This window comes from Syzygium oleosum, unplaced genomic scaffold, assembly GCF_021117445.2.
Source record: "Syzygium oleosum isolate NSW1041296 unplaced genomic scaffold, Sole_v2.1 Sole_v2.10, whole genome shotgun sequence".
Classification (NCBI taxonomy): domain Eukaryota; kingdom Viridiplantae; phylum Streptophyta; class Magnoliopsida; order Myrtales; family Myrtaceae; genus Syzygium; species Syzygium oleosum.
Genome location: NW_026607494.1, coordinates 8,707,545 through 8,723,875, shown reverse-complemented (window position 1 = coordinate 8,723,875; position 16,331 = coordinate 8,707,545). Strand labels below are relative to the sequence as shown.

General features: G+C 40.5%; 2 protein-coding genes across 2 annotated transcripts; both read left to right on the top strand.

Moving 5' to 3' along the window:
- The first annotated feature begins 1,158 nt into the window (after nucleotides 1–1,158).
- On the top strand, nucleotides 1,159–7,730 carry LOC115692396 (chaperone protein dnaJ C76, chloroplastic). Its single transcript, XM_030619240.2, has 9 exons — nucleotides 1,159–1,566; nucleotides 2,369–2,497; nucleotides 2,648–2,777; nucleotides 3,459–3,579; nucleotides 4,031–4,112; nucleotides 4,275–4,328; nucleotides 5,584–5,622; nucleotides 6,764–6,863; nucleotides 7,405–7,730. Exons 1-9 carry the CDS (start codon nucleotides 1,342–1,344, stop codon nucleotides 7,539–7,541), a joined length of 1,017 nt encoding a protein of 338 aa, XP_030475100.1. The 5' UTR covers nucleotides 1,159–1,341; the 3' UTR covers nucleotides 7,542–7,730.
- Nucleotides 7,731–10,927: 3,197 nt separating this feature from the next.
- On the top strand, nucleotides 10,928–13,102 carry LOC115692405 (G-type lectin S-receptor-like serine/threonine-protein kinase SD2-5). Its single transcript, XM_030619246.2, has one exon. The coding sequence runs from the start codon at nucleotides 10,940–10,942 to the stop codon at nucleotides 13,100–13,102; it is 2,163 nt and encodes a 720-aa protein (XP_030475106.1). The 5' UTR covers nucleotides 10,928–10,939.
- Nucleotides 13,103–16,331: the final 3,229 nt, after the last annotated feature.

Genomic DNA, 16,331 nt, shown 5'->3' with positions numbered 1-16,331 from the left:
CTTGAATGGCGTTCAAGAGATCTACTTAGTTAAGAGTCATTAGGTTAGGTTTAATTAATGCATTTTGAAGAAAACATACTTAGTAGAACTGAAAGCAGAATATGATGTAAAACTCATTTCTTTGCTAGATTGACACAATCTCAGTCAGCCTCCTTGATTACCAGCTCAGCATCTGAAACTACTCTTAGTCAACAATTTGCTTGGTGGGCATAATCTTACTTAACTGAGATTAAAAAATATTATAAAAGGTTTAGAACAAAAATTGGCAAGAAGTGATTAAAAGTTTAGGATTGAATTAGTAAAAATGCAACAGATTTAAGACTTTTTAGATAATTTTTCCGGACATTTTATATATCATCTCTAAAAATCTTGTGTATATATATAAACCTTGCAAGCTTTTGTCAGACTTGCCATGGAAATCATAGAGAGGATAAGAGTCACTCCACTATCACCTCCGCAAATTAAGGGGAGTGCAACTTTGACACGGTGTCCATGTCGTTGGAGTAGGTGAAATGTGCTGAAGCTGCCATTAAGTGGTGCTGAAGAGAACATCAGAGGATAAGGGAGGCTGTGAATTTACAGTTTATACGAATTTTGTCAACAAACTTCTGTGATTATCAATGCACTGTCTCTATAATGTTATGTACAATTGGCACATCGAAAATCCAGACATTTTTTTTTGTCAAGTTTATATAATGAGTGCTCTTAGGACATTTGTACGGACAAAATTATTTTAAGCAATCCAATCCGATCGTGGATGTTGTTCCCACTAAAATTCGATGGTCTATATTAACACAAACATCAGTATCATTCTCAAATTATAAGTGTGCTGCGTGTATGTACGAAACTGTATTAGACTGTGTGTCACGATGGCATATCTAAGCTGGAGTAGGCGTGAGATCTACCGGCTCTAAACGACGCAAATACAGTTCAGTACATGTAAAAACATCTTTCGTGATTAACTGTGCTTAGCTTAAGATGTCGAACCGTTGCTTGCTTGATGCATGAGCCAACGACAATCCTCCACAGGGCCGACACGTGCCCTGTCCTTGCCTCGCGTGCGTTGCGTTGCGCTTGCTTCTTTTTGGAGGGGTTCGTCCAGATTCCTGGACGATGCGTGGCCATCGATCCGCCATGTCAGTATTTCTCTCTTCCACGCCAAAATTCCTCCCTCCTCATAATTTCTCATATAATCCAATTTATCTGCTCCAAAAGATCTCCCCCTGTTTTTATTTCTCTTGCCCATTTCTGTTCTCTCACTCTGTTTCTTCCTCTGTTTTCAAGAACTCCGCATTCGGACCATCGTTCCACGGCTTTTCTTTGCTGCATGCTGGGACGAGGATGGCTCAGTTGATGTCTTCCGTGTGCACGGACGCGCTCAAATTCCATAACCCAGTTCTCAGCCTGTGCTCGCGAGGTCCATGCAGAGTGTCCGCCAAGGCCGGCGCATGGAATCCGCCGGGGTGCGGCGCGCGGAGAAGGGCCTGCGGGCGAGTCAAAGTGGCCACCGACGACTCGGCTTCGCTGTACTCGGTGGCTGATGACTATTACGCGGTTCTGGGTCTGGTAGTGTTCTCGATTCACCAGCTGTTCGTTTTTATAACGAGAGAAGTAGATCGAGTGATTGATGAGACGTTTTTCTTTTTTTGCCTTTTTCGAAGAAACAATTGGTGAAATGCGATCGGAGGTGGATGAGTATGATTCGACTAGAGGGTCGTATCTTCTGCAAATTGAATTTTCGGTCTTGTTCGTGTTTTATTATTAGTTTGCTGCTTGCAAAACAGAATGCCATCAATGGTGTGTGGAGAAGCTTATGATCGAATGTGGGAGTGTGGATTTTGATGTTGCACTTAATTACAATCCTTGACTTCAACTATTTTTATCGCATGCGCTCGCGATATACGATGTAGATCTACTAAGAGGTTTCGGGAGAACTCTTTAGAATGTTGTGAGAAATGTTCATTGATTGTTAAAGCAAGTCAAACTGTTTAGTATGCAGAATCTCAAGCGTTTGCAGAAAATAGAACTTTCATAGTCGCATGAATTTCCAAGTAGTTCTTGAATGAAGATTTGGAGTATCTAGCATTTCTCTGCTATCATCAACGTGAAGTCCATTAAGCAAGCACTTTTGAAGCTATCATAAACAATGTAGAGAGCATGCTTGCACCACGACTAACATTTAGTATATCTGAGTAGATTAAGCTTTCTCACTGTTAGTTCTTCAGTGCTCATGTCGATTACGCTTACCGCCTTCAAGCTATTTCGGATATCTACTCGATGGCCTGTGTTTTCTTTTCAATCCTTGGGTTGTGTACTTGCGACCAGTTCTGGTCTTATCTGACACATATCGGAATCACTGTTCATGTAGCTTCCAGATGCCACACCGGCGCAGATTAAGAAAGCCTACTATAATTGCATGAAGGAGTGCCATCCAGATTTGAGCGGCAATGATCCTGAGACCAACAATTTTTGCATGTTCATTAATGACGTTTATGCGGTGAGTTTCTGTTCAATATGCTCTGGTACTTAACGACTCATGCAAACAAATGCATATGTGTGTGAACATTCCTTCTTATGCTTCTACTGCAGAGCTTTTTCTTAATCTCCTCCTTTTTTCCGCCGCTCTAATTATTCAATTGCAGTGCAGGTGCTCAGTGACCCTGTGCAACGTATGGTTTATGATGAAATACATGGTTATGCATTAACTGCACTCAACCCGTTCTTGGATGACTCATGCCCAAAGGATCATACTTTTGTTGATGAGTTTAGCTGCATAGGTACGTGGCAGCTTATTCCTGAAGCTGTTACTTGAGAAGGAATCTCTAATCTCTATAGTCTTGAATTGTGCTTTTTAGCACCTACATAACTTCTACTAGCATGTCCCTTTGAAAATATGATGTCTCTTGAGATTGCAAGATCATGCGGATTTGCACATCGCTCATTTGATAGTTTGGGGTTTACCCAGAAAAAAAAAAGGACAACAAAAAGGAGATCATGTTGATGTTCCATATCTCTGCAAACTTCTTTAGGTGGTCAGGCATAAGAGCCATATGCAATTCACAAGACAATGATAACTATGTGGAGTTCTAGAAATATGTCTGATTTAGTTGTAGTTGGCCAGTTGGGTTACTGCATGTACCAATTTTACCGTGAAGGCATCTTGAAAATGAACATATCCACTGATATGGAACTTAAGTTATGTGTATATCGAAAGTAAAGAGGAGTTGCAACTGTTGTCATCTTGTGAGGGGCTTTTCTTTGGGCCTTGTAAATTGAGATTGAAGCAGATTCTTATACCTGGTCCGATCTAGTTTATCAATTGATGCTTCCCTGCTTGCCTTTTTCTCAGTCTATCCATTTAGCCCTCTTGGAGCATATGTTTCTGCGTCTGTAAATTATAGTAAGTACAGACACAGTGTATACACATTAAACTTCTAGTATCTTTCATGTTTTGCTAGGTTGTAAAAACTGTGCCAATGTAGCACCTGATGTATTTGCGATTGAAGAAGACTTTGGAAGAGCTAGAGTATACAGCCAGTGTGGTAAGCCTGAATTAGTTCAGCAGGCAATTGATAGTTGGTACGTATTTGCTGATTCTGCCTGTTCTTTTTCTGTGGATGGATTTTCCCTTTATAATCATAGCTGATGATGATGATTATGTTGGCATTGCTGAAAATGATCTTACTATACAGCTGTATATAGATATATCCAATTAGATTTCTGTGGAACTTATTGATTCCTTATTGATTGCTTTGAATAATTAGCGTGATCTGGGAATTTCACTGTCGCCTTTCCAGTTATTATTAAATGCCATCTCTGGTTCCCATGAATTGCACCCAACATCAAATGCCTTCGAGTGTGACTCCTATTGTTTTTTTCTTTTGCAATACGTTATTGGTATTAGGGCATAGCTTCTGTGCTCTTTCACTTGTTGGTATTTTAAATTGCCATTTTCAAAAGTTTTAAAGTTTCATTGACTGTCAAAGTATGTCTAGAGGATTTGTACTTATCAGATTCTTCTGTAATTCAGTCCGGTTAATTGCATCCATTGGACTTCTGCTGCACAATTGTCTCTTCTTGAAGATGAAATGCGCAGGGTAGAGAGAGTTAATGTAAGTTATCTAATCCACACGATTCTGTCCAGTCGACAATTACAGTGTCTTCCTAGACTTAGGATGATGTCTATGACACTTTTATTTGCTTTTCATTGGATAAATTGGTCCAACCCTTGCCTTTTGTTTTTCTTACTAAAGGGTTCTTTTGAATGATGACAGGTTGCAATGATGCTTTCAGGAATGGGATCTGGGTCTGTGGATGTCTTTAGAGTGGTAAGAGTATGACAGTCATTTGACCCTTATCATTTGCGATTGGTTTTGGGTGATGTCATTGTGTTCTGGAAATTCTAGACTGGATTTGGAGTATATGTTTTTGTCAACTGTATCTTCTGCATATAGCGCTGTTGATTTAGTGAGGATTTGACCTGCTTCCTTGTCCCCTATTTGAAGGGGTTATAATCGCTAAAGTTCTGCCGGATCTTGTCTGTGATAGAGAAATTAAGATAAAGACACCCGTTAGGTTTTCGATATAGAAAGTAACATACAGGAGAAGTGCCACATGAGAGAGATGCGTTGCTTTCTGAAAATAATGGCATTGCAGCAGATTTAAAGCTTCATGGATGCCTCTCCTATCGCTCTCATCATTCCAAATCCATATAGGGCATATCAAGAAAATGAATTTGCAACACATTGCTTAGTTCTCCAGATTAGGTCCTCTTGGTGAATTTAGTGCGACATGCAAATAAGGTTTTCATGAAGATGACTGAACTTGGACTTGTTTCTTTGTAACTCAAGCAGTTTGTGGCTGCTATGGCAGGAGCTGAATATTCCTTCAAAACAAATGAAATTTCTTCAAATAAGATCATTTGGAGAAATTTAATTTGTTTTGAAGAAAAATTCAGCTCCTGCCATAGTAGCCACAAACTGCTTTAGCTACAAAGAAACAAGTCCAAATTCAGTCATTTTCACGCTCTAAATTCACCATCAGGACCTAATCTGGAGAACTAAGCAATTTGTTGCATATTCATTTGCTTGATATGCCCTATACTGCTCTGGAATGACGAGAGTGATAGGGGAGTCATCCATGAAGCTTTAAATCTGCTGCAATGTCTTTATTTTCTAAAAGTAACATCATCTCTCTCATGTGGCACTTCTACTGTACGTTACTTTCTATCTCAAAAACCTAACAGGTGTCTAATCCATTTGGACCCCTTAAGGTTCCAGGGAGCACGCTCAGTGTAGGGCATATCAAGCAAATGAATCTGCAATAAATCGCTGAGTTCTCCAGATTAGGTCCTGTTGGTGAATCTAGTGCATGAAGATGACTGAACTTGGACTTTGTTTGTAGCTCAAGCAGTTTGTGGCTGCTATGGCAGGATCTGAATATTTCCCTCAAAACAAATGAAATTTCTCTAAATGATCTGATTTGTGCAACCTGCATGCTTGGAATTCCTTCCTTTGTATGATTATTTAGAAAAAATTCAATTGGATTAGTTCTACTCATTGATTACCATCTAATCTGTTGCAGGCGAGTTCTCGATGGGAAAAGAGGCAGGCAAAAGTCTTGGTATGAAGCCTTCTTTAGTTTTTGTTAAGCTATTTATTTTGTGCTTAAATTCTTTCCATTAGAGCGTTTCAAATGTTTCGTCTGCTTTAGTAAAGTCTACAAACAAAGCCACACAAGTTGTAGTCCAATTTAACGCACGCTGGTCTATATCCTGTGAAAAGTTGGCTACTCGGTTTGGTCGCTCTATAAGAGCTCGAAGAACACTTTGAAACTCTTTACACAATGAATACTCAATAAAGTAAATTGAATTACCAAAATATGCACGTAATAAAAAACGCAGGCTTACCAATTAAGCACCAAATAGTTGAAAATATGAATTAGGATGTCTTCTAGAAGGAATTCTGTTGTCTGGAATCTATGAGCTGCTGTCAAATGGAAGCACAACCATATCAACAGCGAAAAGCTTACCAACTAAAAAGAAATGAAATTCCCTAGTCAATTGCTTGAATTGGAAAAAGGTAAATCAGCATGTCAGAAAATTTTGGCCCCCCAACCTGAGTTAATTGTTTTGGTTTAGACAAAAGACATAAATTTGCCAACATAAAAGAGATCTGTAGAATGGGGTTCCAGGGGGAAAAGGGAAAAAAAGAAGATAAACCTGTTGAAAATTTAATATGAACATAGTTTGTACACAAGTTATGCAAAAAATCGACTACTCAGGTCAGCTCCCATAGGGTGATTGGCATTGTGTACAACACCCAGGAACAAATTCACCGCTATGTGGCTGCTTTGTGGTTACAGCTTCACACAGGCTAGTTGCTGCCTGCAATTCGTCAGATCTACATGGCTTGTGTAGTCAACTTTTTTCCCAGCTTGTGTACACTGGTAAAACTTACAGAATTTTTTGTAAATGTAACTGCAAGTTCATGAAAGGACGAAATCATTGTTGGGTAGTTAATATGTCCCAAGATATATCATCAAAAGGACAGCTGAACCAGTTGTCATGATTGCATACTAATGCTCTTTTATAACTACAGTGGAATCAGGGTACTCTCCCCTGTCCTAGAATTCCTATTCGAACAGAAAAATAAAAATAAAATAGTTGCTTTACCGTTCAAACAGCTCTTGTTACCTATCGGTTTGTTGATGCTTTGCTTATTTAGTGGGAGTGATGGTCAATTACTCCCAAACTTTTATGCAGGAAAAAGCTAAAATTAGAATGATGCAGCAAAAAGATTCTGGGAAATCCAATTCATACTGGAGTGATCTCTGGGGCAAACCAAAGGAGTACAGAGACTCTGGTGAGAATCAATTGCGTGTTACTGACCAGCCCTATTGGCTAAATTTCGTCCTAAATAGTGTATATCAGCCTATTCAATGCATCCCTTTTTCTCAATGCTTTAGCTGTATTAGACACTTTGCTTGTGCTGGTTGTCATTTGGAAAGATCTATATCGAAACACGATGGCAAGGGAGGCTTTGAGTTTGTATCTTATATTTAGGATTATTGTCAGTGTTCAAACAAGGAAAAGTAAAAGGAAGAGATCGTGGAAGCTTAACTAGGTGGCCCTTCACTCGTTTTGATGAACTGCATGACTGCACTCAGTGATACGGATGGTTGGAATTCAGCATGTGACGTCACCATTATGGGATGGATTCTGTTTGACAAGATTCACAAGTGCTAGGCTGTTCAAAATATTTCAAGCCTATGTCTAATCCAATCTGTTTTTCTAGCGCAAGATTACCTTTCATGAGCTTGTAGTAGAGGCATATAAGTAGATAGTGAAATTCACTGCTTCTTAGAAAGTCGATGCTCATATCTATTTTGTTCATTTTCCCGAAGAGGAGGAAATCAACAAGAGAGCGAGGCGCGCAGCTGCTGCAGCTCGAAGATGGAGAGAATATTCGAGTAGGGGGGCCGACAAGCCTCCTACCTTCAAGCTACCCGAGGCTGCATCCAACACAGAAAATACTCCGTAAATTTTTCAGACAGTTTCCCATTCATAAAATTTCAGTGCAAGTATAAGCTACAGTCAATTTATAGGAAGCTAAAGCTATATATGGAGTCCTCTTCCTCTGTAATTATATAATTCATGTGGATCTCCCGAATTGTAAGTGATAATGAATTCATGATGGGAAAGATATATACAGGTGATATTTACATTAAAATGCCTCGCTATGAGGTGACTGATTATGGCCATGTGAGTTAGTGGCTTGGCCATTTTAAGACAGAATATTTTTGAAGTTACGGACTGCAGTGTAAAAGTTATGGCAGAACTAGAGTCCATTCTCCTTTCCAATCCGATATATACACATTTGGCATAGCTGAAGTAATCTGATAAAAAAATTTCCAGACTCGCCCCTACTCTCTTCCAATTTTTGCAAGTGCATCCGCACATCTATTGGCTTCTCTATATACGTCTTGACCCTTGATCCATTGATGAGATCGAGTTCTAATCTGCTGGCGCTCCGCTATCCGCATCGATGCTTTTGATAGAATCAACTTTCATTTTGAAGCAACAGAGTCTTTGAAGATGCGATTGCTAATTTGCTAGGTGAAGTCAAGTTCCAGCGCTCTGAAAATGCCACTGCTATTGCTACCCTCTCTCTCTCTCTCTCTCTCTCTGTGATAATAGACAAAGAAACTAAACTATCTCCGCATAATGCCAGCTTCGCTCCAACATCCCAACGAGTATGAAAGTTTGCTCTGGAAAACAAACAAGGACCAAAACAACCATTGGCATTATCTGATGAAAATAGTTTGGATCCTAGAGACCTTGAAGTCGTTTCTGTTAACATGGTATGTTTTTTATTGCCCCTTTCAACTGTTGATCTAAAGATCATTCTTAAAGTATATTTATGGATATAAGTAGTTTTTAGGTGGTCCTAAATAAAGAAATTAGAGTTTCGTTAGTTTTCTTTTTTTGTTTTCTATAGTTTTCAATTCCCAAATTATAAAAAGTGGATTTTCTTGGGTGTTGCTAGTGCTCCAACTCACAGCATTTCATCTTTAGAAACTATCCCAATTTTGGTTAACACTTAACAATGCCTACCATGGATGTTATTCATTGCGGCACTCTCTTTCATTGCGAGCCTCATCAACAAGCGAAGTCGCTGTCGGTAGCCAGACAGCTGTGAGAGCCGAAATCGAGCATACCTTCGTTGAGTAGCCAAAGTTGAGCATCATGGGGTGATGCAATTTAGTTTGTCGTAACTTAAGTTTATTTCCAATGGTTTTATCAAGGTCGTGAGAGAAAGTGGTGTCAACATTCAGATCATGTGTTTCTTCAGTGCTTGGCTTAAATCCGACCCGATGTATTCGCATCCTTGTCTAAGGAGGCTTACATAGTGCTTTGATCGCAGACTTGACTTAGGAAGAAAGTTGCATCTGTGATATGAAAACCGAATGCTCCAGCTCGAGATAGAGTGTCCAAATTTATTTATGAATATTAGCCAGTATTAGTAAGTACCATAATTAAGTAATTATGATTTTATTAGTGTCTCTCGTATTCTATAAATAGATTTATAAACATACTCTTTTACAAAGTTATTGAGTAAAATGGTAGTCTTTGACTCTTTTCTCTCTTCTTCTCTCTTAAAGGACCTAGAATATTTACAATCATCTTTACAGAGCCGGCGACGAGCCCATTATTCTGCCTTGGCCTTTACTTGTTTCTTCGATAGAATCGACTGTCGTCAACTAGGAATCAGATTTGTGATGTTTACAGAGCATCGACTGATGCCTTCAACATTCCCGCGCGAGAGGGCGTCTTCTGTTAATTGTGAAGAGAAAATGCTATTCATGATCCTCTGATGTTAGCTTGTTTTCTTCTTGTGTTGTTCGTTGGTGTTTGCGCTCCAAAATCATGTTTGTTCTTTTACATGTACAATCAAGAACAATTCTTCAAGTTTCGATCTTTTCTTTTGTTTCGCTTTATTGGATTGTCGTAGATTCCGTGCCATTGTGCCGGCACATCGAAAGCATCTACATATAGTGCATGTAGGAGAAATTTTCTTGAATATCTTAATCTAGCAATTCCAAGGTCCTTGCACTTTTCGATGGAGCTTAAAATGATTGCATTCTCACTTCTTGGCTTGAGTTCCAGTTTGTTGTTTTCATTCTCACCTCTATGCTCGAGCAGGCAAAATTGAGCATCATGAGGTGATGCAGTTTTGTTTGCCGCAATTCAAATTGATTTGGTTTTATCAAGAACTTATGACAAAGAAGTGTCAATTTTTTGTCTTACGGACCGCATCCCTTATCTAGTGTAAGGAGGCTCGCGCAGTGCTTTGGTTGTAGACTTTGGAAGAAAGATGGACGTGAATGCTCATGCTTGAGGGGAGTGTTGAAGTATATATATATAGATATTAGTCAATAGTCATAAATAAAAAAAATTAGGAATTTGTTAGTGTCTTTCATATTCTATATATATAGAGCCATCGATATATTTTATCAAGTTATCGAGTAAAGACGTGGACTTTGACTAATTTCTCTTGTCCTTCCACTTGAACTTTTTAGAATATTTACAATTGTCTCTATGGAGCCGGCAAGGAGACCATTATTGTGCCTTCACCTTCATTTGTTTCTTCGATAGAATCGACTATTGTCGGCTAGGTGCTAGATTTCTGAATGTTTACTGAGCATCGATTGATGCCTCCAACATTCATGCGGCAAGGGGGCGTCTTCCGTCAATCGTGATGAGAATAGGCAGTTGATGACCGTCTGATGTCAGCTTGTTTTCTACGTCTTGTTCGTTGTTTGCTTGCGCTCTCAAATCATGTTTGTTCCTAGATATCAACAGTCAAGAACAATTCTTTAAGTTTCGATCTTTTCCTTTGTTACCCCTTCTTGAATTATTACAGATTCTGCGCCGTCGCGCCGGCACGTGGGACGCATCTACATCTAGTGTATGTAGGAAGATTTTTTCTGAATATCTTAATCTGGAAATTCCAAAGTTCTTGGACCTGTCAATGGAGCTTTTAAATTGATTGCGCTCTCACCTCTAACCTCGAGTTCCAGTTTCTTGTTTTTCATTCTGCTCCTCATTCCTCTCTCTGCTTTCCTTGATAACTCTAATTCCATGTTCAGGTCCTGGAGCCTTTGCTCTTTCGTTTTCCTTCTCCTCCTGCCATTCTTTTCCGGTTTAGTCTATGCTCTAGTTTACAATACAACTGCAGGCCTTTCTACTAAATGGATAGCCCCAGCACCTGGCAGTCCGTTCCATCGTTATATTTTTCCCGTGGAGCACATTCTTCTGAGTGGGCACAATGGCTCGGGCACGGCATTCACATTTGGCTTCTACTACCCTCCTGACCAGAAAGTTTGCTATCTTGGCATTTTTATTGCTCGCACCTGGGAATTGGTTGTAGGTCCGGCAATGGTGTGGTCTGCTAATCGAAACAATCCGGTTAGTGCCAACGCCACCTTGGAACTCACGGCAGAAGGAGATTTGGTATTGACTGATGTTGATGGATCTGTGGCTTGGTCTACCCACACTATTGGTATGTCTGTTTCGGGCATGAACTTGACAGAGACCGGCAATCTTGTGCTGTTTGATAAGAACAATGCCACAGTGTGGCAATCTTTCGATCACCCTACAGACTCACTTGTCCTTGGGCAGAAATTGAAGGTCGGGCAGAAATTGACCCCGGGTACTTCCTCAACAAATTGGACCGAGCAAGGTTTACTTTCAATTTCGCTGACTACTATTGGTTTATTTGCCCAAACAGAGACTGATCCTCCGCAGGTGTATTACTCTGTTCCGATAGATTTCCCAAACACAAGCGATGACTCAAATGGTATTGAATTTATCAAAGGATGTTTGGCATTGTTCATGAATTCCCCGACAAATGGGTCTTTGCTTTTTGGTCTTGATACATCTGCGCAGTACGTGAAGTTTGAATCTGATGGACATTTGAGATCATATCGATGGGATGTATATCAGTGGAGTAGAAGAGATGATATTCTTTTGCCAGATGATACGGGTTGTGGCTATCCAACGGTTTGTGGTAAATATGGAATTTGTAAATCTGACGGGCAGTGTAGTTGTCCAACATGGAGCGAGGGGATGAGCTATTTCAAGCCAATGAATGATAGTGATCCTAAACTTGGGTGTGCGGAAATTGTTCCTTTGTCTTGTGAAGCTTCGCAGTTTCAAACCTTGTTGGAGCTCAATGGCATTTCTTACTTCACCTCCACGCAAATCGCCCCTGATATAAGGAATACAGATAAGGATAATTGCAAAGAGGCCTGTGCCAACAGCTGCTCGTGTTCAGCAGCTTTTTTCTACGATGATTCAGGTTCTTGCTACTTAGTATCTCAAGTATTTTCACTTGCATACTTAACTCCTAGTCATTCCATTGCTTTCATTAAAGTACAGAATGTTAGGAAAAGGTCGAACACTCTTAAGGTAATACTCACTTATAGCGTGGGGTCACTCTTTGCCTTAATTATTTTTTATGTGGTCATAAAATTTCTAGTTCTTGGGAGGCAAGAAGTCGATGAAGTTGGAGAGGACTACCTTGAACAACTACCTGGACTACCTACAAGGTTCACTTATGATGATTTAATAGCCGTCACTGAGGGTTTCAATAAGAAGCTCGGTGAAGGAGGTTTTGGATCTGTTTTTGAAGGTACTCTGATTGACGGCACAAAAGTTGCTGTAAAACGGCTTGATGGGTTACGCCAAATCAAAAAATCTTTTCTAGCCGAGGTTGAGACTATTGGCAACATTCATCACGTCAACTTGGTAAGACTCATTGGAATTTGCGCTGAGAAGTTTCACAGGCTGCTAGTCTATGAGTACATGTCCAAGGGTTCTTTGGATGAGTGGATCTTTCATAAATCGAAAGGGTCGTTTGTGCTTGACTGGAAAAAGAGGAGGAAGATAATTTATGACATAGCTAAGGGCTTAAATTATCTGCACGAAGAATGTAGATGGAAGATAGTTCACATGGACATTAAACCACAAAATATTCTCTTGGATGAAAATTTTAATGCTAAGGTTGCTGATTTTGGCTTGTCTAAGTTGCTTGATAAGGACCAAAGCCGAGCTGTGACTACAATGAGGGGAACTCCAGGGTATTTAGCCCCGGAATGGTTGAGCGCAACAATTACTGAGAAAGTAGATGTCTATAGCTTTGGGGTGGTAGTTCTGGAGATAGTTTGTGGAAGGAAAGTATTTGATAGATCTCAGAATGAGGAAGACATGTATCTACCTGGAGTTTTTAAGAGAAAGGCCGAAGAAGGGCGACTGCTGGATATGATTGACAACACTTTAGAGGATATGCAACTGAATCGACCCCACGTGGTCAATATGATGAGTATTGCTGCGTGGTGCTTACAAGGCGATTTTTCGAAGAGGCCTTCCATGTCAATGGTCATCAAGGTGTTGGATGGAGTTATGGAAATTCCAGATACCCTAGATTATGACTTCTCTCATCGCACCTTGATGAATATTAATGTGATAGTTGGCCAGGAGAACATTGATATTGGTGCTCCGGTTTCTGTGCTACCCTCAATCCTATCCGGTCCACGGTGATCTTTTACATAACATTACTTCGATTTGTCTTCTATAGCGTCGTTTTGAGTTTTTGGCCATTCAATGTTGTTGTATTGTTGCCGAATCGCGGTCGAACTATTTCCTACTATAAAATGATACATGTCTGGACACTGAATTCAAACGAATTTGACGGACATTATAGTTGCTGATTATAGTTTCCATAGACAGTCAAATGAGTTTGAGTGCAATCATTTACAAACCTTATATGTTAAGAGTGCTTAAAGTGAGGTGGTGTTTTTTTTTTCTCTTGGCGAGGGCCCTCCTTATGCAGAGGACATATAGGAATCACACGGCATGAAGGAGCTGAACGAAGCGATTTTAGTCGTCGTCATCACTGCTTGAAATTGCCATAAATGCAAAACATTTTCATCTTGATTGGCCAATTTTGTGTATCACTTGAGAGATTGCGTGCCCGAATCCCTCTGTTCAGGAAGCTGGTTTTGGTTCTTATGACGTCCGTCCGAGCGCCAGGACGTCGCTGGTGATCCAACAACTGCCCTCCAAGTGAGGACGACTCCCAGCAGGCCCCCTCACTCCCTTGACCGCCCAACCCCCATATCTCTCTACATCGCCTCCTTGCCGTGAGAACTCGTCCACCAGGAATCGACCACGGCCGTTGATCGCCAAAAATCCAGATGGGGCCACCATATACCCTGCTCGACCTCAAATCAACCGATAGGCGAGGTCTAGGGCTCGCTCGAGCTTAGATCCAAAATCTGAGGCTCGAGTGCGCGGGCCGAGCTCGAGTTTGACGACGGCGAGGATGAACTGCGGCCAGGCTAGTGGAGACCGGAGGCGAGGGGCCATCGGCCTAGAGCAGAGGCTTTAATGGTGGAGATCTGTGGCTGAGGGGTTAGGAAAAACAGAGATCTCAGCGGCGGTTGAGGGCGGAATGAGGATGATCGGCTGCGGTGGTGGAAGTCGGCGAGGTGGTGATGGACAGACGGCTGGGACAGCGGTGAGGTGGTGGTGGAAGGCGGGTCACGGGCTGAGTCGACGTCCGGTTATCGTCGACGGCGGAGTGAAAGGAAGAACGAAGAGAGGAAAAAAAGAACAAAAAGAAAAGGGATATGTGCACTAGAAGTCCTAAAACTCGTCACAAAAGTGCACTTGAGTCCTAAAACTTTCAAAAAGTACAAATAAGTTCTAAAACTTGTCACGAAAGTGTAAATAAGTCCTAAAACTTATCACGAAAGTGCAAACAAGTCCTAAAACTTTCAAAAAGTACAATCAATGGAATGACTTGATTGAACCAATTTGACAAGTTTTAGGACTTGTTTGCACTTTCGTGACAAGTTTTAGGATTTGTTTGTACTTTTTTAAAGTTTTAGGACTCAAGCGCATTTTCATGACAAGTTTTAGGACTTGTTTGTACTTTTTGAAAATTTTAGGATTCAATTGCGCTTTCATGACAAGTTTTAGGATTTTGAATGCACTTATCCCAAAAGAGAACGAAGGAAAAATTGGAAAAACATATATAATTATGAGGCTGCATACAACTAGACCTGTTAAATGGGTGGATCGGGTCGGGTTTGGGTCGAGTCATAAATGGTCCGACCCAAATCGACCCATTAACCCGTTTATGACCCATTTATTCTTAGTGTAAATATCTCGACCCATACCCGACCCGACCCATACCCAACCCATACCCGACCCGACCCATATTGCTAAAACCCTTTTATATTTAACCTAATCTAGGAATACTTGTTTCTTATGATTTTTTTTTTAAAATTATACTGCTAAAACATTTTATGCAATACAAAGCTAGTGAAAATTTTTTATAATATTTTTTAAAATTGAGGTTCTGTTTGTTTTACGAAAAATGCGACATTTCTAGAAAATATTTTTCATAAAGTCATTATCCAAGAAAATAAAAAAATTAATATTTTTTATTTTTTAAATCGAATTTTTAATTATTTTTTATTTTTCTTTTTTTCTTTTTCCTTTATTTTTGGCCGATCGCCGGCCGCCGTGGCCGGCGACCGACCACAGGCGAGCACGAGCTCGCCGGAGGCCGGCGAAGCTCGTTCTCGCCGATCTGGCGAGGACGAGCTCGTCGGAGGCCAGCGAAGCTCGTTCTCGCTGATCTGGCGAGGCCGAGGCCTCGCCGGCCTCAGGCGAGGCTGGAGCCTCGCCACAGGTCGGCGAGGCTGGAGCCTCGCCGGAATCGGGCGAGCTCGAGGCTCGCCAGATCGGCGAGCTCGAGCTTCGCCGGCCTCCGGCGAGGTCGTCCCGCCCCGATGGCCGGTCGCCGTGGCCGACCACCGGCCGGAATAAAAAAAAAAGAAAAAGAAAGAAGAGAAAAGAAAAAAGAAAAAAAATAAAAGAATAAGAGAAAAAATAAAAATAATTAAATTTCGATTTTTTTTAAACATCTTTATAAAGAGAAAGAGAGTGTGTGGATGGGTCTAGTAGGTGGGTTGGACATGGGTTCCAAACTCAACCCATTTAGACCCATTTATCTTTAAGCTTTAAAATTTAAAACCAATTTAAGGTTGACTCTTTAAAATTAAGTGACCCATATATGACCCATTTATTTTTAAATGGGTCATATATGGGTTTAAGACCCATTTTGACACCTCTACATACAACACAGAATGTACTATGTAAGTTTTTCGCGCAGTTTCCCATTTATAAAATATCTGATGAAAATAGTTTGGGTCCTAGAGACCTTGAGGTCGACCGTGTCAACATGGTATGTATTTCGTTCCCCATTTCAACTGTTGATTCAAAGATCACTATTGAAGTATATTTATGGATATTAGTACGTAGGTATTAGGTGGTAAAAAAAATAGAACTAGAGTTTTGTTAGTTCTCTTTTGTTTTTTGCTTTCTATAATTTTCAATTCCCAAATAAAAAAGAGGCTTTTCTAGGGTGTTGCAAGTGCTCCAATTTGGGACAGTTCATCTTTAGAAACTTTCCCAATTTTGGTCGACACTTAACAATGCCTACCATGGGCGTTATTCATTGTGGGACTCAAATTCAATTGCGAGCCTTATCAATGAGCGAAGTTGCGGTCACGTATCGAGATAACTGTAAGCGCTAGAGTCAAGCATACCTTCATCAAGCAACCAAAGTTGAGCACCGTGGGTGATGTAATTTAGTTTGTTGTAATTTAAGTCGGTTTTCAATGGTTTTATCAATGTTGTGTGAGTAAGAGGTGTCAACGTTCATACACGTGTTTCTTCGGCAGTTGTCTTAAATCCG